The sequence below is a fragment of the Elgaria multicarinata genome, chromosome 10 (genome assembly GCF_023053635.1).
Source record: "Elgaria multicarinata webbii isolate HBS135686 ecotype San Diego chromosome 10, rElgMul1.1.pri, whole genome shotgun sequence".
NCBI lineage: Eukaryota > Metazoa > Chordata > Lepidosauria > Squamata > Anguidae > Elgaria > Elgaria multicarinata.
The window spans coordinates 3142685-3166579 of record NC_086180.1 but is presented as its reverse complement, the minus strand read 5'-3'; the positions used below and the strand labels follow the sequence as shown (position 1 = coordinate 3166579).

Below are 23895 nucleotides of genomic sequence, written 5' to 3'. Positions count from 1 at the left end.
CCATGGCGGATGTGGCCGGTCCCATCACGGCCGCTGTGGGTGCCTGGCTGGTCCAAAGAGGGGCGGGGAGAGAAACAGCGAGGCTGAAGGCTGGGTAGAAGAAACTGCAACGGGAGAAAAAGAGCAAGCCTTGGGGGCTCAGAAGGGAGAGAAAGGAAAAGGCTGGGGCAGAGAAGAGGGAAGATGAGAGGGGGGGAAGGGGGGAAATCTGTGAGTGGAAAAGGATTGGGTGGAGCCAGGAAGCCTCTCTGTCCTTCTCTTCCTTCCTGCTGAACAGCTGATCAATGGCAGGTTCTGGACCAGGTAGGAGAACCTGGAGCCCTAACATTTTTCAAGTTGCTGCTATTAAAAAAAAAAATCTTGTAAGGGGAAAGGAAGTGGGGAACTCTGCAGGTGCTGTTGGAGGGTTCCCAGGGGGATCCTGGCACCTGGGGGAGCCACGGGACGCTTGACTTGCAGCATTTTCCTGGTAAAGATGAAAGCGACCCCGGGGGCAAGATGTTTTAAGCATGCAAAAAGCACTGTAGAAATGGCAAGAATTAATTCGGTTAATATGAATGTTCGCAGGGAGGGGGTGGGGCCTGTTTACAGAAGCAGAGGGAAGCGAACCCAGCACCTGAGTTGGGGAAGGGGGGGAGGCAATGCACAGCCGTCCTCTCCCCCACTGGCTTCGTCTTCTCTATCACGGACTTCCCCGCAACTGGATGCCACAGCTCCCACCATTGGCCAAGCTGGCTTGGAATTTAGGGGGTTGCGGTCCGATACATCCAGAGGGCACCAGGGTGGGGAAGGCCGTTCTCTTGCACCAGGTCAGGGGGCACAGAGAGGGGATGTGGGGCCCTGGCTACGCCCTGCCCAGACGCCCAATGAGGAAACCAAGGCCTTACCCAGCCGACCCTCCGGGGGGGGGGGCTTTTATTTGCAGAACGCGGCACTGAGCTCCCTCTCCAGCCCCAGCACAAACTGGTCGTTCAGGAAGAGCAGCTGCCCGTGCGGCAGGAACTTCCCGAGGACGACCTCGGTCCGGTCGGCCTTGAGCAACACGTCGCTCCCCGAGCTCAGCAGCTTCAGGTGGTCAAGGAGGGTCTTCACCAGGAGCCGCAGGGTGCTCTCGGCCAGCATCAGGTTCTCGTGGGGGTCGCAGACCAGCGCGAAGCCCAGGCACTGGACGCCCAGCCAGAGCACAGCCTTGTCCTCGCGGAAGGGGTCCCCCGGAGGGAGGCGGAAGACCCCCGACGGGGCGTCCTGCAGAGAAACGGGCTCATCAGGCATCTGGGCCAGGTGTTCCGAGTGGGGCTTCCCAGAGGCCGGCTGGTAGAGCTTGCAGGTCGACTCCACTTGCCTGTGAATGGAGAGGGGGGGAGGCAGCGTTGGAACGTATTCCTTTGGGGGTGCTTCCCTCCTTCCAGGAATGGGGAGGAGGGGCTGGGCGCTCTCCATCACAGGGCACGCCCCACGGAGGCAATCTCTGGCAGACGGGCTGCAGAAGCCTCAGACATTGGGGAGCCTCCACTAAACAGACCAACCGTCCAGCCCAGGGTAAGGCAGCTTTCAAGGACCTAGCAGCTGCAGGAGATCCCCTCTGGAGGTTCAAACAACCAAGAGCCTTGTGGCACCTTATTTGTTTATTTATTTATTTAGAATATTTATATACCGCTCCCCACTGAAAAAAATTCGGAGCGGTGTACAAGGTAAAATGAAAATAAAAACAGAATAAAACAGTTAAAACAAAATTTAAAAGAAGCAAAAACAGAAATCCAAGGCTGCATGTTAAAGTAAGGCTTCCTGGAATAAAGATGTTTTCCAGGAGGCACCGAAAGGAGTACAAAGTTGGTGCCTGCCTGACCTCCAGAGGCAGGGAATTCCACAGGAGGGGGGCCACCACGCTGAAGGCTCTTCCCCTAGTGGATTCCCCTGGAGGATGGATCTATGTGGAACCACCAGGAGCAGGCCCTCGGATGACCTCAGTGACCGGGCAGGTTGGTAAGGGAGAAGGTGCTTTCTCAGGTATCCTGGTCCCAAGTTCTTTAGGGCTTTGTACACAAGTACAAGAACCTTAAACCTGGCCCGGTAGCAAATAGGCAGCCTGTGCGGTTCCCTCAGCAGAGGAGTTACATGCTGGAAAGGGGCAGCTCCAGACACGTCGAGGAACGTTGCTAGATGGCGCCAGAGGGCAAAAACTATTTCTCGGAACTTGGAACTTCCCTAGAAGGCCGCCGTTCCGAGGAACGTCACTAGATGGCGCCAGAGGGCAAAAACTATTTCTCGGAACTTGGAACTTCCCTAGAAGGCCGCCGTTCCGAGGAACGTTGCTAGATGGCGCCAGAGGGCAAAAACTATTTCTCGGAACTTGGAACTTCCCTAGAAGGCCGCCGTTCCGAGGAACGTCACTAGATGGCGCCAGAGGGCAAAAACTATTTCTCGGAACTTGGAACTTCCCTAGAAGGCCGCCGTTCCGAGGAACGTCACTAGATGGCGCCAGAGGGCAAAAACTATTTCTCGGAACTTGGAACTTCCCTAGAAGGCCGCCGTTCCGAGGAACGTCGCTAGATGGCGCCAGAGGGCAAAAACTATTTCTCGGAACTTGGAACTTCCCTAGAAGGCCGCCGTTCCGAGGAACGTCACTAGATGGCGCCAGAGGGCAAAAACTATTTCTCGGAACTTGGAACTTCCCTAGAAGGCCGCCGTTCCGAGGAACGTCGCTAGATGGCGCCAGAGGGCAAAAACTATTTCTCGGAACTTGGAACTTCCCTAGAAGGTCCCCGTTCCGAGGAACGTCGCTAGATGGCGCCAGAGGGCAAAAACTATAACTGGCTTGGAGGACCAGTCTGGGCTTTTATATAGATAGATAGATAAGCTTTCGTAGAACCCCTGTTACGTTTATGTTCCAGCCAAAGCAGAAGGTGATGTTTTTAGGTGTACACACACACACACACACACACACACACACATAATCAAAGACAAGTATAGAATGGGCAAGGTCTGGACTGGCAGCAGTACATGTGAAAAGCACCAAGGTAACTTAGTGGATCACAAGGTGAATTTCGCCAGCAGCGAAGAAAGCGCACACAATCGTGGGCTGCATTAACAGAAGCAACGTGCCCAGATTACAGGAAGCGACAGTTCCGCTCTCTTCTGCTTTTGCCAGGCCATTTCTGGACACCCCATTTTATAAAGGGCAATGACAAGTTGGAGCACATTCAGAGCAGACCAACCAGGCCGGTGAGGGGTCTGGGAAGCAAGTCCTAAGAGGAATCGTTGAAACAGGGCATATTTAGTCTGCAGAAGAGAAGTTTAGGGAGAAACATGATTGCTGAAGGTAATGAAGCAGAGGCTGAACGGCCTTCTGTAAGGGATGCTGTAGCTGCGTTCTTCAATACAGAGCCTGCATGGACCATGAAGTTGGACTAGATGACCTCCGAGTCCCCTTCCAACTCTATGATTCTATGAGCTGGCCAGCACTGCAGCTTCCTTTCCTCAGTTCCCCAACCCTAATTGCTGCTATAGAACATCTGGACTCTTTCTCCCTCTAGCAGGCAGAGGAGGGGCAGAAAAAATAGGGACAGCGAAAATGTCGCTCTCTCTTCCCCAATCCAGCTGTGCATTTAAAAGTATAGAGCGGAATCTCTCGGTTGAAAGCGGCGATACAAAGCTCCTCAATTGTTTCAACCCAAGAGCTGGGCAAATTCAGGGAGGGTGTCTTATACCTTCGCTCCAAACTCACACCCAAACTACACAGCTTGGGACCACAATACCTGACGGAACACCTCTCCCGACATGAACCTACCCGCTCACTGCGCTCAACATCTAAGGTCCTCCTCCGAGTGCCTACTCCGAGGGAAGCTCAGAGGATGGCAACAAGGGAGAGGGCCTTTTCGGTGGTGGCCCCCCGACTGTGGAATGATCTCCCCGATGAGGCTCGCCTGGCACCAACACTGTTATCTTTCAGGCATCAGGTCAAGACTTTTCTCTTCTCCCAGGCATTTAACAACGCTAAGTTTGTTTTTTACCGGACCCCAGAACTTTTGTTCTTAAATGGATACTGTTGTTTTTATGTTTTCCATGGTTTAAAATTTTGTCTACTTTTTAATGTTTACTGTTTTTAACTTTTGTAAAACGCCCAGAGAGCTTCGGTTATGGGGCGGTATATAAATGTAATAAATAAATAAATAAATAAATAAATAATAAATCCCAGCTCCCCGCCCACCACCTTGCAGTCTGCAGAGACAGAAACATGCCAGAAAGCATGGAGAGAAGGTAAATGGGGCTTTCCTGTGAGTAGGGAGGCTTAGGAGTATCAAGGCCATATCCTATAGGATTGCACACTAAAGGTATTTTGGAAAACTTCTGTACTTATGTGCACTCACATAACACAAAGAGAACCTGCTTTAAATTGCTCAGCCAAATCCAGCATCGACTTATGACCTCTTACACACACACGCCACGTGCACACACCATGCTGACCCATAAACACAAGCTGAATATGAGCCAACACTGTGATGTGGCTGCAAAAAAAGCAAATGCTATTTTGGGCTGCATCAATAGAAGTATAGCTTCCAAATCACACAAGGTACGGGTTCACCTCTATTCAGCCCTGGTTAGGCCTCATCTAGAGTATTGTGTCCAGTTCTGGGCTCCACAATTCAAGAAGGACGCAGACAAGCTGGAGTGTGTTCAGAGGAGAGCAACCAGAGTGATCAGGGGTCTGGAAACAAAGCCCTATGAAGAGAGACTGAAAGAACTGAGCATGTTTAGCCTGGAGATGAGAAGATTGAGGGGAGACATGAGAGCACTCTTCAAATACTGAAAAGGTTGTCACACAGAGGAGGGCCAGGATCTCTTCTCGATCCTCCCAGAGTGCAGGACACGGAATAAAGGGCTCAAGTTAAAGGAAGCCAGATTCCAGCTGGACATCAGGAAAAACTTCCTGACTGTTAGAGCAGTACGACAGTGGAACCAGTGACCTAGGGAGGTGGTGGGCTCTCCCACACTAAAGGCCTTCAAGAGGCAGCTGGACAGCCATCTGTTAGGGATGCTTTAAGGTGGATTCCTGCATTGAGCAGGGGGTTGGACTCGATGGCCTTGTAGGCCCCTTCCAATTCAATGAACCACAGTGCCAGTTCTGTTACCTTGCTACAACCAGAATCTGCTCCTTCCGGCAGAGACGCTCCTTCTCCTGACTCTGGCATCTGGCATCTTCAAACCCGTCAGGACCGAAAACTCTAGAATACAGCACTCGGCAGTGTCCAGCCTCATCCCCAGGACGGCAGCATAAGGTGTGGATCAAGAACGCGTGAACCATGGGGGCGGACTGGGTGCTGCGGAAGGCAGAGCTGGAACGGAGAGACGGACACACCATGGAGACAGTCCCAAGCAGGGGGTGGTCAGGCCAAGTAGCCTTTTTCAGAATCTACCATATTTCTTTGATTCTAAGATGCACTTTTCGCCCCCTAATAAACATCTCTAAAAACAGGGTGCGTCTTAGAATCACGGGTGTGATTATTATTCTTAGAATCAAAGCTTTTTTTCTGTTGGTGTTACTGAAATTAGTGTGCGTCCTACAATCGATGGCGCCTTACGATTGAAGAAATACGGTATATATTTATTATATTCCTTTCTGAATGATCCAACAGCCGCAGCGCTCTGGGAGGCTCACAAGACAGGCCTTAGAACGGTAAAATACAACCACATAATAAAACATAATATAAAAGCAATTAGAAGTTTAAAACAGAATAAAACTAGAGTTAAAAAGGAAAGTAAAAGCCAGTAGCTGTGCAAGGTTCTTCAGACAAGCTAAGAGTGCAATCCTATGCATGTAGGATATCATCTGTGTTTGAATAGACTTTGAAGGACCCTTTTGAAGCCCTACAAAATTTTGCAAAGCCTTTTTCATAGAAATGATGGTGGATCAGAAGAAATGAGTGTGTCCACCCTCAGAGACAGTAATTCCATCTTACCGTTTTCTACACACTGATGGGGTTGTAGGAGTTACCACGTGCCTCCAGCCTTGGGATCAAACTCAGAATCATACCTGGTGTCCTTGCAGCTCTTATGAAGTCAGCTTTTGGGTTGGAGAGTAGAAGGCACGTGCTTTGGGATGATGGTGGGAGTAGGGTGACCCTATGAAAAGGAGAACAGGGCTCCTGTATCTTTAACAGTTGTATTGAAAAGAAAATTTCAGCAGGTGTAATTTGTATATATGGGGAACCTGGTGAAATTTCCTCTTCATCACAATAGTTAAAGCTGCAGGTGCCCTGCCCTCTTTTAAATCTGGTCACTCTAGTAAAGCTCCTGCACCTTTAACTGTTGTGATGAAGAGGGGATTTAACCAGGTTCTCTATATATACAAATGATACCTGCTGAAATTCCCTTTTCTATGCAACTGTTAAAGATACAGGAGCCCTGTTCTCCTTTTCATATGGTCACCCTAGGTGGGAGGCAACTTTCAGGCCCCAATTTCTCTGAGTCGCTTGTGACTTTGAAGAGAGGCAAAGTCATTTTGTAGTTGAAGATGAGTAAAAGTGAAATAGGAGGGGGAGAACTATATTTCAGATTAAATGGTCTCCAAGCAGCAACACTCATATTTGGCAAAGAGAAGGGGCAAACATTTATATTTGTACTTTTGTAAACTGCCCAGAGAGCTTCGGCTATGGGGCGGTATATAAATTAAATAAATAAATGTTAAGACGGAAAAAGAAGTCCTACAAGTCTCAGCCTTCCCCAGCTAACCGTTGAAAAGGCTGGGTATTGTAGGGTATTGTACGCCAGCTGAAGACCTTTTCATTCTCTCAGTATTTTAACATTTAATTTTAACTTAAATTTAAATCTTACTGTTCTAACTCTGTATTTTAATCGTATATAAATTTTGCTGCGTGGTTTTATCCTGGTTGTGCTTTTTATACTGTATTTTGTATTTGTGCTTTTAACCTGTTGGTTGTTTCATTATGGTTTTAATTTTTGTGAACCGCCCAGAGAGCTTCGGCTATTGGGCGGTATAAAAATGAAATAAATAAATAAACAGGGCTTTCCCCCCCACCCCTATCTAAACAACCACAGGATTATTATTATTATTATTATTATTATTATTATTATTTATATAGCACCATCAGTGTACATGGTGCTGTACAGATTACACAGTAAATAGCCAGACCCTGCCGCATAGGCTTACAATCTAAATAAAGTTGTAGTAAACAGTAAGGAGGGAAAGAGAATGCGAACAGGCACAGGGAAGTGTAAACAGGCACCTGGTAGGGTGAAGCTGACAGTATAGAGTCAGAACAAACTCAATATTCGAGGGCTATAGGGAAAAGAAAAGTTTTTAGCTGAGTTTTAAAAGCAGTGATTGAGTTTGTGCAATAACTCTTTAAAAGAAAAGAAAGACAAAACAGCCCAGGAAAATAAAAGCCTGGGAATTTCATTTTCAAATCAGCCCTCATTCTCTTTGGGTTATCATTTACAGGACACCTTTAGTTTATTAGGGGTTTGGGGGGTTTTGCCATGGGGCTGGGAGGGGTGGGTGGGTGTGGTGCCCCAAAGTCCCTTGGGGGCCCCTCCATGGCTTCTCTTTGAGGGATGCTGATTTATGGAGACCCTCCAACGCAGCCTCCCCAACCCTGGCTCCCTCCAGATGTTTTGGACTATAACTCCCAGCACCCCCCAATGGTCAGGGATACTGGGAGTTGTACTCTGGGGGATACTCTGGGGGCCTACGGAACCTCCTGCCACAGGACCACTGAGAAGCTTTCAGAGCCCTGCAAGGGAAGCCCCCCACTCACCCGGGGACCCCGCGTGAGCAGCAGCAGCAGCAGCAGCAGCCTGGATCTCCCAAAAGGCGTCCAAAGAAGCGAAAGCAGCTGGGGAAGAAAAACCACCAGGAGACTACATTCCCCGGCATGCAGCGCGCTACTCTGGAAGCAGATGGTAACTGGGCATGTGGCGATGCATGCTGGGAAATATAGTCCGTTGTGGGAAACCTGCGCTTGACGTCCGTTTCAGCCGTTCCTTGTCTTCTTTTTTTCCTAAATGCGCATGCGTAGTAATAAACTACTCTTGGTTCTGAAATGGAGTGGGCGTGGCCTCGCCATTCCAGGGATCAAAGCTCTGCCAAATGATTGGCTGGAGGGAAAGCGGGGGGCGTGTCTACACCTGAGTTGAAGGAAGAGAGAGAGAGAGAGAGAGAGAAAGAAATGGCCAACTGGGCTGGGATTGGTCCAAAAATTGTCCAATGAGCGAAGAGAAGGCAAATTTATTGAGAGGCGGAGAAATTTTTTGGCACAGCCTGCCCCGGATTGGCTAAGGGTTTTCAAAGGCAAGCAGGCACCCCTTAAGAATTGGCTGGTCTTTGGAGGGGGTGGGCGCAGCGGAGCTCTGACGGGATTGGCCGATGCAAAAGGAGGCTAGACTTGTTTGAAAGTTTTTTTCCTTTGATCTTTGATCACCTTCCCCAACCTGCCGCCCTTCAGATGTGTTGGACTACAACTCCCATCACTCCCCAGATGGGAACAATGGGAGTTAAAACCCAAGGCACCCGGAGGTCGCCGGGTTGGGGTTGATGAGAGTTGTAGTCCAATAGGCCTGAAGGTTGGGTAGATGGGAGTTGTAGTCCAGGACATCTGGAGGTCACCAGGTTGTGGTGATGGGAGTTTATTTATTTATTTATTACATTTTTATACCGCCCAATAGCCGAAGCTCTCTGGGCAGTTCACAAAAAGCATAAAAACCATGAAAAGCATAAAAACAACCAAGAAATTAAAAACACACATACAAAATACAATATAAAAAGCACAACCAGTATAAAACCACACAGCAAAAGTTAATATAGGTTAAAATATGAGATTAAAACAGCAAAGTTTAAATTTAAGTTAAATTAGGTGTTAAAAATACTGAGAAAATAAAAAGGCCTTCAGCACATCTTCAGCACATTGTAATCCAGCACATCTGGTTGGGGTGATGGGAGTTGTAGTCCAACAGACCTGGAGGCTGCAGGAGCTGAGATTTGCCAGCCCTTAAAAGCCACCCCAGAAAGATGCTTGAAGAAGGTCTGGAGGCCGGTGCCACCTTTGCCGCGCGTGCTGCTGCCCAGACACCCTCTCCATTTGCAAGGGCAGGAAATCCTGCACGGATTGACAGGACACCAGATTCTGGGCATGTTTAGCCTGGAGAAGAGACGATTGAGGGGAGACATGATAGCACACTTCAAATTCTTGAAAGGTTGTCACACAGAGGAGGGCCAGGATCTCTTCTCGATCCTCCCAGAGTGCAGGACACGGAATAACGGGCTCAAGTTACAGGAAGCCAGATTCCAGCTGGACATCAGGAAAAACTTCCTGACTGTTAGAGCAGTACGACAATGGAACCTGTGACCTAGGGAGGTTGTGGGCTCTCCCACACTAGAGGCCTTCAAGAGGCAGCTGGACAACCCTCTGTCAGGGATGCTTTAAGGTGGATTCCTGCATTGAGCAGGGGGTTGGACTCGATGGCCTTGTAGGCCCCTTCCAACTCTGCTATTCTATGATTCTATGATTACTTAATACTTGCATGGCGCCATTGTGGGTTCCATCCAGCTATCCTTACAAAGTGGTAAGGAGACACATCATGGCTTGCAGCCTAAAATTCAGCAGGGGAAGCCATGGACAGAGGAGAGGAAGACAAGTCCAAGGGAGAGAACAAACATTCAGTAGATGATGATTTTAAATTGTGGGTGGGGAGGTTGGACTGAATAGGGAGGGGGCATCAAGTAATAGTTCACAGGGGTGGAATTCCAGGCATTAAGGGCAGCAAAGGAGAAGCGGTTTAAAGGAGCTGGAGGCCTTTGGGTGGCTGAGGGATGATGGGGGAGCCCTCCAGATGTGTTGGACTGCAACTCCCATCATTCCAGCCAGCATTTAAAAAATAATGTCACAAATATAACAATAACAAACAAAAAAGAAAGGGGCAAGGGGGGAAGACACAAAAGAAAGAAAAAAGAGGAACAGGAGGAGAAGATATAAAGACATGGCCATGGCCAAGATCATGGATGATAGGACTTGTAGTCTGCCAACATCTGGAGGGCCAGCGGTTCCCCAGCCCTGGCTTAGGGAATGATGCTGAAAATACTTTCTAAATTATGCTGCACTTGTGCCCCGTTGACCAGCAGGGGGTGCTCCAAGATCAGGCTTAACTTTTCTGATCTGGCACAGAACAGAACGCTGTGGCTATGGGGTTAGGATCATCAGAGCCCTGCTGGATCAGGCCAGCGTTCCATCCCCACAGTGGCCGACCAGATACCCCAATGGACCGGTCACAAGCAGAACATGAGTGCAACAGCACCCTCCAGGTCATGTTCCTTGGAACTGCTATTGAGAGGGATACTACAGGTAATAGGCAGCCAGCATGAAAAGGAGGACAGGGCTCCTGCATCTTTAACAGTTGTATTGAAAAGGGAATTTCAGCAGGTGTCATTTGTATGACTTCAGAACCTGGTGAAATCCCCTCTTCCTCACAACCGTTAAAGCTACAGGGGCTGTACTGGAGTGACCAGATACAAAAGGGGGCAGGACTACTGCAGCTTTAACTGTTGTGAGGAAGAGGGAATTTCACCAGGTGCTGCAGTCATACAAATGACACCTGCTGAAATTCCCCTTTCTACACAACTGTTAAAGATACGGGAGCCCTGCCCTCCTTTGCATAGGGCCACCCTAGATTAACAGCCTTATCCTCCATAAGTGTTATATGACATACGTAGAGATAGTAGTAGTAGTAGTAGTGCCAAAGGAACTACCAGGAGGAGGGCCTTCTCTGCTGTGGCACCCTAAGGAGGTTCGCTTGGCACCTACATTATATGCTTTTAGATGCCAGGTGAAGACCTTTTTATTCTCCCAGCATTTTAACAGTCTATAAATAAATTTTAACTTGGTGTTTTAAAGTTGTAATTTTGCATTGCTGCTGTTTTTATCTGGTTGAGCTTTTATATTGTATTTTATATTATGGTTTTGTACTGTTTGTTTTATACTTTGAATGTTTTTAATTTTTGTGAACCGCCCAGAGAGCTCCGGCTATTGGGCGGTATAGAAATGTAATAAATAAATAAATAAATAAATAGTAGTAGTCGTATATTTCTATCCTGTCTTTCCTCTGCAAAGCTGAAGGTCTCCCACTATTCTTATCCTTAAAACAACTCTTTGGTTGTTAAGCAGAGAGAGAGAGAGTAATGATGCACACAATGAGCTTTCTGGCTAAGGATTTGAACCCAGGACTCTTCCAAATCATAGTTCTGTCTCTGCTCTGACTGCTACATCTCTCTCTCTCTCTACACGCACAAACACACACACACTTAAGGTCAGCTGTTGTCTTTCAGCCTACTCTACCCTGTTAGGGATAAATTGGCAAGGGTCAGGGCTCGGTCAAGGAGAGCATGCATGCCCCCCTAAGCTCCTTGGAGGAAAAACAGTGTAAAAATCTAACAGCAACAACAACAAGGTAGAGTGGCGAAAAGTTGACATTGTAAGTCTGATGACACAGTTCTATTGCCGTCAGTTTCAAGCTTGATCTTTCTGGCATGGTTCCGGTGCCCCCGGAAGAAAACAACAGGCATTCCCCAGGATCCAGCAGTTAAAGAAACAGGAGCCTTGCCCTCCCGCACTAAGCGGCAACCTTCCATCACCGGGGCAGAAGAAAGATTGGGCTCTGCTGCTAGATCTCTTGAGAGGTTTGCAATAGATTGGCAATGATTTCCAGCTCTCGGGCTCAGCCTGGGATAGTTGCTGCCTGAGGCCAAAGTCAAGACAGCTCCACCCTCGCCCCAGATATAGAATCCAAGCAGGCTGAACCTTACAGAGACAGGACAATGTTTCCCCCTGGCCCTGGCTCACCTTCTTGGGTGGGCCAAGGTTCCAGCTTCCACGTTGAGTTCTTCCCCTTCTGATGAAGGAGAACCAACTGGTCACTCTCCAGATTTGCCCAACTAAAACCTCCATCATCCCCAGGCAACCTGGCCAATGAGAGTTGTAGTCCAAGCTCTGTCACCTTTAAAGGCTGCCACAATCCCTTTTTTATGTCCCCAGGCTGCTGAGGTATTTTAACAGTCAACTCAGCATCTGCTTCAGCTGGCGGTGTCAGAGCACCAATTTTTCCCTACGTTAAGTTAGCAGAAAACAATATAAATGTTTAGAAAATTAAATGCTGCTGCTTCACTCCATCTGTAAAATGGGTACTTTTCTCCCTATCTGGTCCCCTAAAGACAGGCTATGGGAGGTGGGGAAAGCCCATTTCACAAGTGCTTAATTCCTGGATAAGATGGCTACATTCATGCATGCTGATGTATGTTTTGATGTGCAGTCTGTAGGTGAGACTATGTGCTGGAGGTTTTTCTAATAGATCTCATTATGTGCTGATGGCACATTGTACTTGTCTGGATTATGGCAGATTGACAGTGGTGGTGGTGGTGCCCAGAACATCTACATGCTTCTTGACTTAGAATTCATAGAATCATAGAATCATAGAATAGCAGAGTTGGAAGGGGCCTACAAGGCCATCGAGTCCAACCCCCTGCTCAATGCAGGAATCCACCCTAAAGCATCCCTGACGGATGGTTGTCCAGCTGCCTCTTGAATGCCTCTAGTGTGGGAGAGCCCACAACCTCCCTAGGTAACGGATTCCATTGTCGTACTGCTCTAACCGTCAGGAAGTTTTTCCTGATGTCCAGCTGGAATCTGGCTTCCTTTAACTTGAGCCCGTTATTCCGTGTCCTGCACTCTGGGAGGATCGAGAAGAGATCCTGGCCCTCCTCTGTGTGACAACCTTTTAAGTATTTGAAGACTGCTATCATGTCTCCCCTCAATCTTCTCTTCTCCAGGCTAAACATGCCCAGTTCTTTCAGTCTCTCTTCATAGGGCTTTGTTTCTAGACCTCTGATCATCCTGGTTGCCCTCCTCTGAACACGCTCCAGCTTGTCTGCGTCCTTCTTGAATTGTGGAGCCCAGAACTGGACGCAATACTCTAGATGAGGCCTAACCAGGGCCGAATAGAGAGGAACCAGTACCTCACGTGATTTGGAAGCTATACTTCTATTAATGCAGCCCAAAATAGCATTTGCCTTTCTTGCAGCCATATCGCACTGTTGGCTCCTATTCAGCTTGTGATCTACAACAATTCCAAGATCTTTCTCGTTTGTAGTATTGCTGAGCCAAGTGTCCCCCATCTTGTAACTGTGCATTTGGTTTCTATTCCCTAAATGTAGAACTTGGCATTTATCCCTATTAAATTTCATTCTGTTGTTTTCAGCCCAGCACTCCAGCCTATCAAGATCACTTTGAAGTTTGTTTCTGTCTTCCAGGGTATTAGCTATCCCACCCAATTTGATGTCATCTGCAAATTTGATCAGCGTTCCCTGCACCTCCTCGTCCAAATCATTAATAAAAATGTTGAAGAGCACTGGGCCCAGGACTGAGCCCTGCGGCACCCCACTCGTTGCCTCTCCCCAGTTTGAGAAGGTTCCATTGATAAGTACTCTTTGAGTCCGATTCTGTAGCCAACTGTGGATCCACCTAATAGTTGTTCCATCTAGCCCACTTTTAGCTAGTTTGTTAATCAGAATGTCATGTGGTACTTTGTCAAAAGCTTTGCTGAAGTCAAGATATATGACGTCCACATCATTCCCACAGTCCACAAGGGAGGTTATCCTATCAAAAAATGAGATCAAATTAGTCTGACAGGATTTGTTCCTGACAGATCCATGTTGGCTTCTAGTAATCACTGCATTGATTTCAAGGTGTTTACAGATTGACTTCTTTATAATCTGCTCCAGAATTTTCCCAGGGATGGATGTCAGACTGACTGGTCTGTAGTTCCCAGGTTCCTCCTTTTTGCCCTTTTTGAAGATAGGGACAACGTTAGCCCTCCTCGAGTCATCCGGCACCTCACCCGTCTTCCATGATTTTGCAAAGATAATAGACAAAGGTTCTGAGAGTTCTTCCGCTAGCTCCTTCATTACTCTTGGATGCAGTTCATCGGGCCCTGGAGATTTGAACTCATTCAAGGAAATTAGGTGTTCTTTGACCATTTCTTTATCAATCTCAAACTGCAATCCTGCCCCCTCAACTTCTGCTTCACTTTTTCCAGGGGGGTCATAGACCCGCTTTTGGGAGAAGACCGAGGCAAAGTAGGAATTGAGCACTTCAGCCTTTTCTTTGTCATCTGTTATCAATTTGCCATCCTCATTAAGCAGTTGAACCACCATTTCTTTCCTCTGTCTTTTACTACTCACGTATCTGAAGAAAGCCTTTTTATTGCTTTTAGCATCCCTCGCTAATCTCAGCTCATTCACAGCTTTAGCCTTCCTGACGCCATTTCGGCACTTCTGCGCCACTTGTCTGTACTCTTCTTTTGTAGCCTGGCCTTCCTTCCACTTCCTATATGTATCCCTTTTTGTTTTCAGTTCATCAATAAGCTTTTTGTGGAGCCACATTGGTTTCCTCTGTTGTCTTCTATCTTTTCTCCTTGTTGGAATTGTTTGTAACTGTGCCTTTAAAATTTCATTTTTTAGATACTCCCACCCATCCTGAACTCCTTTTCTCTTTAGGCTCCCTTGCCACGGGACCTTACTTATTATAGTTCTGAGTTTATTAAAATCAGCTTTCCTAAAATCCAGAGTACGTGTATGGCTACGCTCGACTTTTGTCTCCTTCATAATCAAGAATTCAAGTATGACGTGGTCACTTTCCCCCAGAGTTCCCGTAACTGCCACTTTATCCACTAAGTCATCCCTATTGGTCAATAACAAGTCAAGGATTGCCGATCCTCTAGTTCCTTCCACCACTTTCTGTAGGAGAAAGTTATCACCCATACATGTCAGGAATTTCTTGGAAGGGCCGCTTTTGGCAGTAATGGTCTCCCAACAGATATCAGGGTAATTGAAGTCCCCCATCACTACTACATCACACTTCCTTGAAACACTGGTAATTTGTTTCTCAAAAGTTTCGTCCTCGTCTTCTCCTTGATTGGGTGGTCGGTAGTAGACTCCGATTATCATATTCTTTTTATTCCTAGCCCCATTTATTTTAATCCAGACGCTCTCGACGGGGCTCCCAATCTCATCCGCCTGTATTTCTGTGCAGGAATAGGTATTTTTAACATATAGTGCAACTCCACCTCCCTTTCTATTTCTTCTGTTCTTTTTGAACAAGTTATATCCTTCAATTGCTATATTCCAGTCATGGGAGTCATCCCACCAAGTTTCAGTTATACCTATCAAGTCTTATTTGCCTTCATGTAATAAGAGTTCAAGTTCATTCTGTTTGTTTCCCATGCTCTGGGCATTAGTATAGAGACATCGAAGACCATGTGTTTTATAGTCTGGCTTTGTTCCTACCTTGTTGCAGACACTATTTTGGGACACTGTTGGAGCTGTTCTCTGTACTGTGGTGCATTGGCCTTCATCCATTGTTGCCTCAAAATTTACGTCTCCCACCCCTGTAAGATTCAGTTTAAAGCCCTCCTGATGAAGTTCTTCATGCTGTGGCCAAACTCATTCTTTCCAGCCCTTGTGAGGTGCAACCCATCTCTTGCCAGCAGTCCATGTTCCAAGTAGCGTAGCCCGTGGTCCCAGAATCCAAAACTCTCACGACGGCACCACCTTCGAAGCCAGTCGTTCATCCGGAGTATTTTTCTTTCCCTTTCTAATCCTCTTCCAAGAACCGGGAGGATGGATGAGAAAACTACCTGGGCCCCAAAGTTCTTCAGTTTCCTTCCCAGAACTTCAAAGTCTGAAATGATTTCTTCGTAGCTCTGCTTGGCGACATCATTTGTTCCCACATTCCACCCATGTGGTAGAAAAGGGGCCCGTCCCAGCCCTCCTGCTGCTGATGGTTGAAATCCTGGCGCACTCAACGCTAGGCCCTCTGCATGTGGGGCGCCACTGACCTATGGCCCCGAGGAGCTGGTGGTGAGAACTCCCTGGGGGAGAGGGATGTGAAGGGGGGTCTTGGCCAACGGCCCTGAAAACCTGGAGCCTGCCCTGCGTCCCTGCGTCTCCAGTCCCCCGCACACAAGCCATGGCAGCAGGGTTCCTTTCTCATATTTTGCACGGTGCCTGGCAGTCGGCCGGCACAAAATATAGCTAACTAGCAAAGCAGCCGTTTCATTGACCGCCTCCGCAAAACGAGCGAGGGGGGTAAACAGACGTGCGGTTACAGGGAAGAAGAGCACCGCTGGACGAATGATGAACAGGAGGCAAGCTCTGGTGGGGATTGAGGGGAGACATGAGAGCACTCTTCAAATACTTAAAAGGTTGTTGCACAGAGGAGGGCCAGGATCTCTTCTCGATCCTCCCAGACTGCAGGACACGAAATAACAGGCTCAAGTTACAGGAAGCCAGATTCCGACTGGACATCAGGAAAAACTTCCCGACTGTTAGAGCAGTACGACAATGGAACCAGTTACCTAGGGAGGTTGTGGGCTCTCCCACACTAGAGGCCTTCAGGAGGCATCTGGACAACCATCTGTCAGGGATGCTTTAGGGTGAATTCCTGCATTGAGCAGGGGGTTGGACTCGATGCCCTATGATTCTATGAATTTTTTCCCTCCAGCTGGATGCCGTTTTCAGTTTCCTGATGTCGACAGAGGGCCCCAAACACTTCTTTTCAGAGACAGGGAGGAGGAGGAGGCCGCGTGTGGGGTTACTGTGCCCGGAACCAGTTGAAGGAAGCGAGGCGTGGGGAATTCAATTGCAACAAAGCCCGAGACAGCCTGGGTGGGACGGAGAAAGCAGAGGCCCAAAAGGGGAAGGCACTGCCGTTTAAACAGCGGAGGGTTTCCTGCTCTCCAGAGGGAAGCCGGCTCGGGCCTGCTTCCAAGGCCACGTGAATGAAGAGCTGATGTTTGCCCTCCGGAGAGCCAATCGCTCAGCTGAACATCCAGCCGGTGGTGACTCAACCCCCAGAGTGGCTTGGCAGGCACCCAGCCAGTGCAGCAGCGAGAGCAGGGCAAGCCCAGCCTGCGGGACGTGGTTCCAGAAGAGGGCCACGTTCACGTTCACGTTGCACGGCCCCGTGAGCCGCCCACATTCCCAGCAGATTCACGTGCTCGGCTGCCCTGCCTCCAACCTTCCCGTGGCAAGCCTTGCCTTAAACGTCAACTTTTCCCTTCCACTCAGCGGCAATTGTTTTTTTAAAACTCCCTCGGCTACACCGCCCCGACCTTTCTTTGGAAAGCACCAAGCCATTTGTGTGCGTTGCGCTCCTTCTTTCAGGGCGGCCCTCCCCAAGGTCATAGCCAGGAGAAGGGCTTCCCCATCTGCAAGGCTGGTTCTAGGCTGCAGTTCTGGACAAGGGCAGGCTCTCTCAGAATCTCAGCTCCCCCACGCCTGCCCCAAAAGGAAAGGAGACGTTCCTAGGCCTCAGGGTGGGAAAATATTATCAATGAAGTGTTCTCGATCCGCATGGTGCTTTAGGAAGAAGGACAGAAGGACAGGCCTCGCCCCAGGGGGTGGCAACCTAAAATTTGACACACAGGACGATAGAAGAAGGGGGTGGAAAGGGGGGAGGTGGGGAGGGGAGACGGGGAGAACATACCTAGGTTTAGTGGCAGTAGGGCAGGGCGTTTTTCAGCCGGCAGGCTGGATTTCATTTTGGAGCAGCTCTTGGAGTCTGCGTGTAACAAATTTAGGGGCCTCACCCACTGACTCCTTTCTATGCCATTGTTTCGTAGTTGAGAAATTGAAAGCACCACTCACAGAATCATAGAAGAGTAGAGTTGGGCCCATAAGGCCATCGAGTCCAACCCCCTGCTCAATGCAGGAATCTACCTCAAAGCATCCCTGACAGGTGGCTGTCCAGCTGTCCCTAGGTTGTCCTAGCGAGGTTGTGTACTCTCCCACCCTAGAGGCATTCAGGAGGCAGCTGGACAACCATCTGTCAGGGATGCTTTAGGGTGATTCTTGCATTGGGCAGGGGGTTGGACTTGATGGCCTTAGAGGCCCCTTCCAACTCTACTATTATATGATTTTATGATCCAGCCAGACAAGTCTTTGGCTTCTCTCTGCCCGAGACCCTGCAGAGCTGCTGCCAATTAGAGGGGGGGGAAATACTGAGCTACCTGGACCACTAGCCTGACCTAGAACAAGGCAGCATCCCCCGGGAGAAAGTCATAGAATCATAGAACAGTAGAGTTGGAAGGGGCCTACAAGGCCATCGAGTCCAACCCCCTGCTCAGTGCAGGAATCCACCCTAAAGCATCCCTGACAGATGCTTGTCCAGCTGCCTTTTGAATGCCTCTAGTGTGGAAGAGCCCACAACCTCCCTAGGTCACTGGTTCCATTGTCATACTGCTCTAACAGTCAGGAAGTTTTTCCTGATGTCCAGCCGGAATCTGGCTTCCTTTAACCTGAGCCCGTTATTCCGTGTCCTGCACTCTGGGAGGATCGAGAAGAGATCCTGGCCCTCCTCTGTGTGACAACCTTTTAAGTACTTGAAGAGTGCTATCATTTCTCCCCTCAATCTCCTCTTCTCCAGGCTAAACATGCCCAGTTCCTTCTGCCTCTCCTCATGGGACTTAAAGCACTTCCTGTCAGGAACTAGGACTTAGGAGAGGCAATTCAACCTTTTAGAGTGGAGAAAAAGCATGTAAAAGCTGAGAACCCACCAAACGATCAGTGGTTGGAGAATGGAGGTTTGGACAGGGGAAGAGAGACAGTGTGGTGTAGTGGTTAGAGTGTTGGACTGGGGGGGTCAGGCGATCTAGTCCACACTCGGCCATGGAAACCCACTGGGTAACTTTGGACCAGTCACAGACTCTCAGCCCAACCCACCTCACAGGGTTGTTTTTTGTGAGGATAAAATGGAGGAGGAGGAGGAGGAGGAGGATTATGTACGCCACCTTGGGTTCCTTGGAGGGGGAAAAACGAGCAGGATAGAAATGCAACAAATAATAAAGAGGAGTGTCTGGCCCTCAAGGAAACCTCAGAGGGCCCGACTGAGACCCCTGGCCTGAGGTTCTTTGCACCGGCAGTAAGGGCTGGCGGTTGTGCCGTTCACTTGGAATGTGTGCCATGGCTACGGGGATCTCAGCTGGCCACATAATTTCAAGGAAATAGGGCTCAGCACCTCAAAACTCTGCATAGGCTCCCGTCGTCTTTCCCCGAGTATCAGATGCAGAATAAATGATGCAAAGTAAGGGGCATTTCCACAATTTTCACAGGTCACAGCATTCGAAGCGGAATTTGAATTATCTTGGGAGTGGCCAACATCCTAGATGAAAGGTTAGCAACTGGTGGCCCCAGGGTCCGGTCCAGCCCAGCCCTCCAGGTGGTGTCATCCCCAGAGCCCAAAGAAGTGTGGATGGGCAGCACATGGGGCTTGGCAGAAAGCCCTGGGGGGCTACCAAGAGTCCTTGCCCCCACCCCTTACACCTTTCTCATCATGCCCACCTGGCACGAAAAATAAACCAATTCCAACCAGATGCCCAAGACATCCATTTACCCCAGACAGAGGGGTGGCACCCTGTCAAGGCACCCATTGAACGGTTAGCTCTAGCAAGTCAGCCAAGATGCACACTACAACGGGAGGCCAAAAGAAGAGGCCGGCTGCCTTCTGTCTCATGGGGGGGCGGGGGAGAAGTCGGAGCAAAGGAAGCCTCGAGGGTGGACGTGGACTCCAGAGAAATTGTCCAAATGCCTGTGGCAGCCCATGACGTGGAATGCAGCTCTTGTGGGTTACTCTCTGCACATACTTAGACACACTCTCCCCTACCACAGCCCACTTGTTCCATGCCTAGCCTATAAAATTTTTACATTTGCATTTCGATGCGGATCATGTACTTTCTCTGCAGAAACTCAAATAAACCGAAGGATGGCCGTTTAACGATAATACGACAGGCAGAAGTTTTGCCACTGCAGCGTCTTCCATCCCGGCCTCTTTTCATTGGGAAAGCTTGCCTGTTGATTCCTGCCCATTATGCTGCTGTTGAAGACGCAGATTGAACGTATACAAAATAATAAAGGCCTGCATCCCACCGCTTCAGGGGCTCATGGAATAAAACAATCTCTCACTCGCCCGATTTCCAAAGGGTCCTTTCAAAACACAAGCGCACGGATATACACACGGCGTGATCTGGTGCGCGTGACCTGGGCCGCTGGCATTCCCACCCTGGAAGGAACCAGACTCCCATTCCAAAATTTAAACAGTTCCAGGTTTTTCCATGTGGTGCGGAAACACCCCGTGAGACAGTTCCATGTGCACACCAGTTGGCGGGGCCAGGGTTTCTCATTTGTTGACCGTAGACAACATGTGCACCCAAATCAGAGCCAAAAAAGGGAGCCCTGTTAAGTCCAGAAGTCCCCACCATCACTGTAGGCAGAGCAGGAGCGGCTGTGTCTCGCCCCAGGCAGCAGGCCTGCATTCCAGACATAGTCCTGGCTTTTTCATGAATAAAAACATAAAGTTGTTAAAACCCAAATCCTCTCTCATTTTGAGTGGCATTGTATTACACGCATTGACATTTCAAATTTCTGCTACTAACACCCCCAGTCTGTGTATGCAATGGACTTCTGTTTTTCAAGTGGTGCAGATTCATGAAGTCTCTCATTCTGGGTTTGCAGTTCATGGAAACATGGGCACAGTCCAAAGTGAAGCACTTTTTAAGCCGCCTTGATTTCAGTGGGAGTGATTGTTAGAACATGTTTCTTTTTTCTGCTGAAGGCAAGAGGACTTAGAAGTGTGTGTTCATTTACTCTGCCTGGATCAAACCCTTTTATTTTCGGGTTTGCATTCAAAACTGTCCCAGAATGTGTTACCACTTCTAAAGTCATGCCCAAACTCACATTTTTTGTCATGACATTTCTGAGGTGTAGGGTTTTTATCACATTTGCCGGGGGGGGGGGGGGGACACCTGTTTCAGTATTGCTGCCATTTTACTTTCATTTCCTCCAGGCCTAGCATGATGCAGAGATGGGTTTTTAACACCCTTTTCATCCAGTTCAACAAGTCTCTACACATCTGAGATCACTGGATGTGCAGACTTATTCGAAGTATTTATATCGTTAGAATCCTAGTTTGAAGTGGAGCAGAATTGGGCCGGAGGAGCCTGTACCATCAGCACCTGAGCGGAACATTAATTGCCCTGTAATAGATCTTGGGGGAAGGGGGGACAGTTGAAGCAGTTTGCTTTAGCATTTTAAAATGATAACCACTTGGGATGTCTTGAATGTAGAAAGATGCTTAATAAATGCAAAAACGAAATGTAAAACTATCAATACTAAATGTATATGTTTCAGCAGAATAAAAACAGTGTAAGTACTGCTTTGCTTTTAAAGCAAAGGTTTTCACTTAGCCCCTGAAAATCAAAGCAGTCACCAGCCAAATGGATGCAGAAACTTCCACAGCTGAGGTGCCACCACACTGAAGGCCCTGCTATCCCTTGTAGCCAGTGCCCTCTCTTCTGAAGGAAAAAGGGCCCCAGTGAAGATCTTCGTGAGCGTTAGTTTCCTGCACTTCCATTCCCACTGTTTCATGGACTGTATAGCTCTACTCAGCCAAGGAAGCCTACACTCAGGACAGCCCCCCCCCCCCCCCAGACCTTGGAGCTATCAGCAACGCCCAGGAAGCCTTCCCTTAATTACCTTCAATTGTTCTGGTTTAAAAGACCTCATTTTTATATTTAATAGGGCTGTGTGTATTCCTGCACCTCAAACGAAGCAGGATTCATCATTGAGCAGGGGGGTGGACTTGATGGCCTTATAGGACCCTTCCAACTCAACTATTCTGTGATTCTATGCAGCTGCAGCACCCTAAGAAGCCTGTTATTTATGTAATTATTTCTAACCCCCCTATTTCTAGCCCACAGCACTGCAAAGATGGACGAAGTTCACTATTTCAGCACTTGGCAGTTTTTAAGGGCCCACATCTGTCTTGGGCCCCCTGGTTGTGGCCATTTTAGTTCCCCACGATGCCTGGAGTGACTTCCAGGTCCCGTACACCAGGAACATTGTGGAGAAGGCCTGGCCCTGCCCTCGAGGAAGCTCATGGCCGAAGGCAAATTAGCAGAGCAGGGCCTCACCAGAGGGCAAAGGCCCCTCAAATCTGAAGCCAGATGTGCTGGACTGCAACTCCCATCGATCCAAGCCAGCATGGGGATGATGGGAGTTGCAGCCCAACACATCTGGAGAGCATTGCTTAAGGGTGCTATTCTATCCACCCCTAGGGTAGAGAGAATACGAAGCCCCACTTGGAAGAGGAAGAGGCCTACCACCGCCTTCAAAGGAACTGCAAAGCAGAATTTTCTTTTTAGCCTTTTGGATTCTGCTGCAAAGTATCCGGACTAGCTGAGCAACAGCTGTCAGAAGGTGGCAAGGAGAGAAACGGACTGTGCATAACCAAGAGTTTTGCCAAGTTTTATTTTAAACCTAGCGTTGACGTCAGCAGCCTCACAGCATGTTGAGCAGAACCCAACTCTCATGCCTCACGCTGCATTTTCCAAAAAGGCTGTCAGGCAGTCAGGCGTGGAAAAGTGGGCCGGGGAGGGGTGGGCGGCTTTTTGAACCGCTTTGCATCAGCAGCATGTGCTGGGATGGGTGGGGATCTTCCCTGGGAGCCACGTGAGGAAGGTCTGGCCGAGAACAATGGTAGATTAAAGAAATGCGTGCCAAGCAGGCTGGGAATTAAAGCGCAGCAAAGTCTTTGTTGTTTTTAAAAGCAGCCGTTTTAATTTCTTGCAGCAATTCTGAAGTCTAAAGAAGTTAATCAAGAGCTGTTGCAACTGGAATTTGCTTTAAATGCCCTTTCCGGGGTGGGGTGGGGATCTACACTACTGCTTTTAAAGCGCTTTAAAGCACTTTGAAAACATTTTGAAACCTGTATATGCAGTGTGTCCTGGGCCCCAACAGTTGTCAAAACTGTTATAAAGCGCTTTAAAGCAGTAGTGTAGATCCCCCTCCCTCCAGACTTCGTTGTTTGACAAATTGTACACCCCAATAAAATCACCAGTTAAGTGCCAAAAATCTACATTTAAGGAGATTTACACTGCTCATCTATGCACACTTCCTTGGTAGTAAACTCCACTGGGCTTGGTTGGACTTGCTCTTGAGAAAACATGCATAGCGTTTGGACAAGCCCCATTTTCTCATGTTTATGAATGCGAGACTGGTGGACCAAGGTAAGATATAGCTATAGCAGGAATGGAGGGGCGGCATCACTGCTACACCAATATAATTTGGTAACCAAGGGATCCCCCAACCTTTTTTGGCGTAGTGGACACATTTTAGATTGTAAGCCTGTGAGCAGGGATTGTCAAGAAATACTTTTGGAAGCCGCAGTGAGAGCCTTTTTTGGCTGAATGGTGGCATAAAAATGCTTGAATAAATAAATTTTGAGGGTGAGTTGTGGGCAACCTCATAAAATGGCTGCCATGCTAGTCACAAAACCCTAATTTCCAAAGAAGGCAAACTCATGAGACTAAAAGAAAAGTTAACTACCCAAGACCCTCTCACTACAAGGCAAAGGTGGCATCTGAGGTCTTAACACACAAAACCACTCTTTTGAACCCAAAGATGGCACAAGAGGGCAGCTCTTTACTTTGGGGGCAAGCCAGCCTCCCATTTATTTATTTTTATTTCATTTTTTAATAACATAGAAATCAGGAGGGACAGGCAGTCTGGTTTTCACCGTATTGGCAACCTTATTCACAACTTTGTGGACTCAAAACTAGACTACAATGGTATTTACCTGGAGCTGCACTCCTAGAATAATTGGAACATTATTGCATCCTGCAAGTTACCAGCCCTCATGGTGGTTTACACGTTATCATTTCTAGGGTGAATGCCAGGATTCCATATGCAAAGGCCCACCAACAAGAGTTCATAAAGGATTCAGTGTGGGAGGGGGGAATCTACAATTTGGGGAGAGGGCACACCTCATAGAAAAGCAGAAT

General features: G+C 48.3%; 1 protein-coding gene across 3 annotated transcripts in view; it reads right to left on the bottom strand.

Moving 5' to 3' along the window:
- Positions 1–872: 872 nt before the first annotated feature.
- AP5S1 (adaptor related protein complex 5 subunit sigma 1) overlaps positions 873–23895 on the bottom strand; it is a 63868-nt gene continuing 40845 nt past the window's right edge. Inside the window, exons 1-3 of one of the 3 annotated variants that reach the window (XM_063135993.1) lie at positions 7776–7974; positions 5130–5333; positions 873–1342 (exon numbers count right to left, since the gene is read on the bottom strand). In XM_063135993.1, coding sequence (XP_062992063.1) covers positions 916–1342; positions 5130–5333; positions 7776–7894 — 750 coding nt within the window. In that variant the 5' untranslated portion in view covers positions 7895–7974 and the 3' untranslated portion in view covers positions 873–915. Of the gene's footprint in view, positions 1343–5129; positions 5334–7775; positions 7975–23895 lie in introns of those variants that run through there. The other 2 variants (XM_063135995.1, XM_063135994.1) reach the window with 2 other exon arrangements.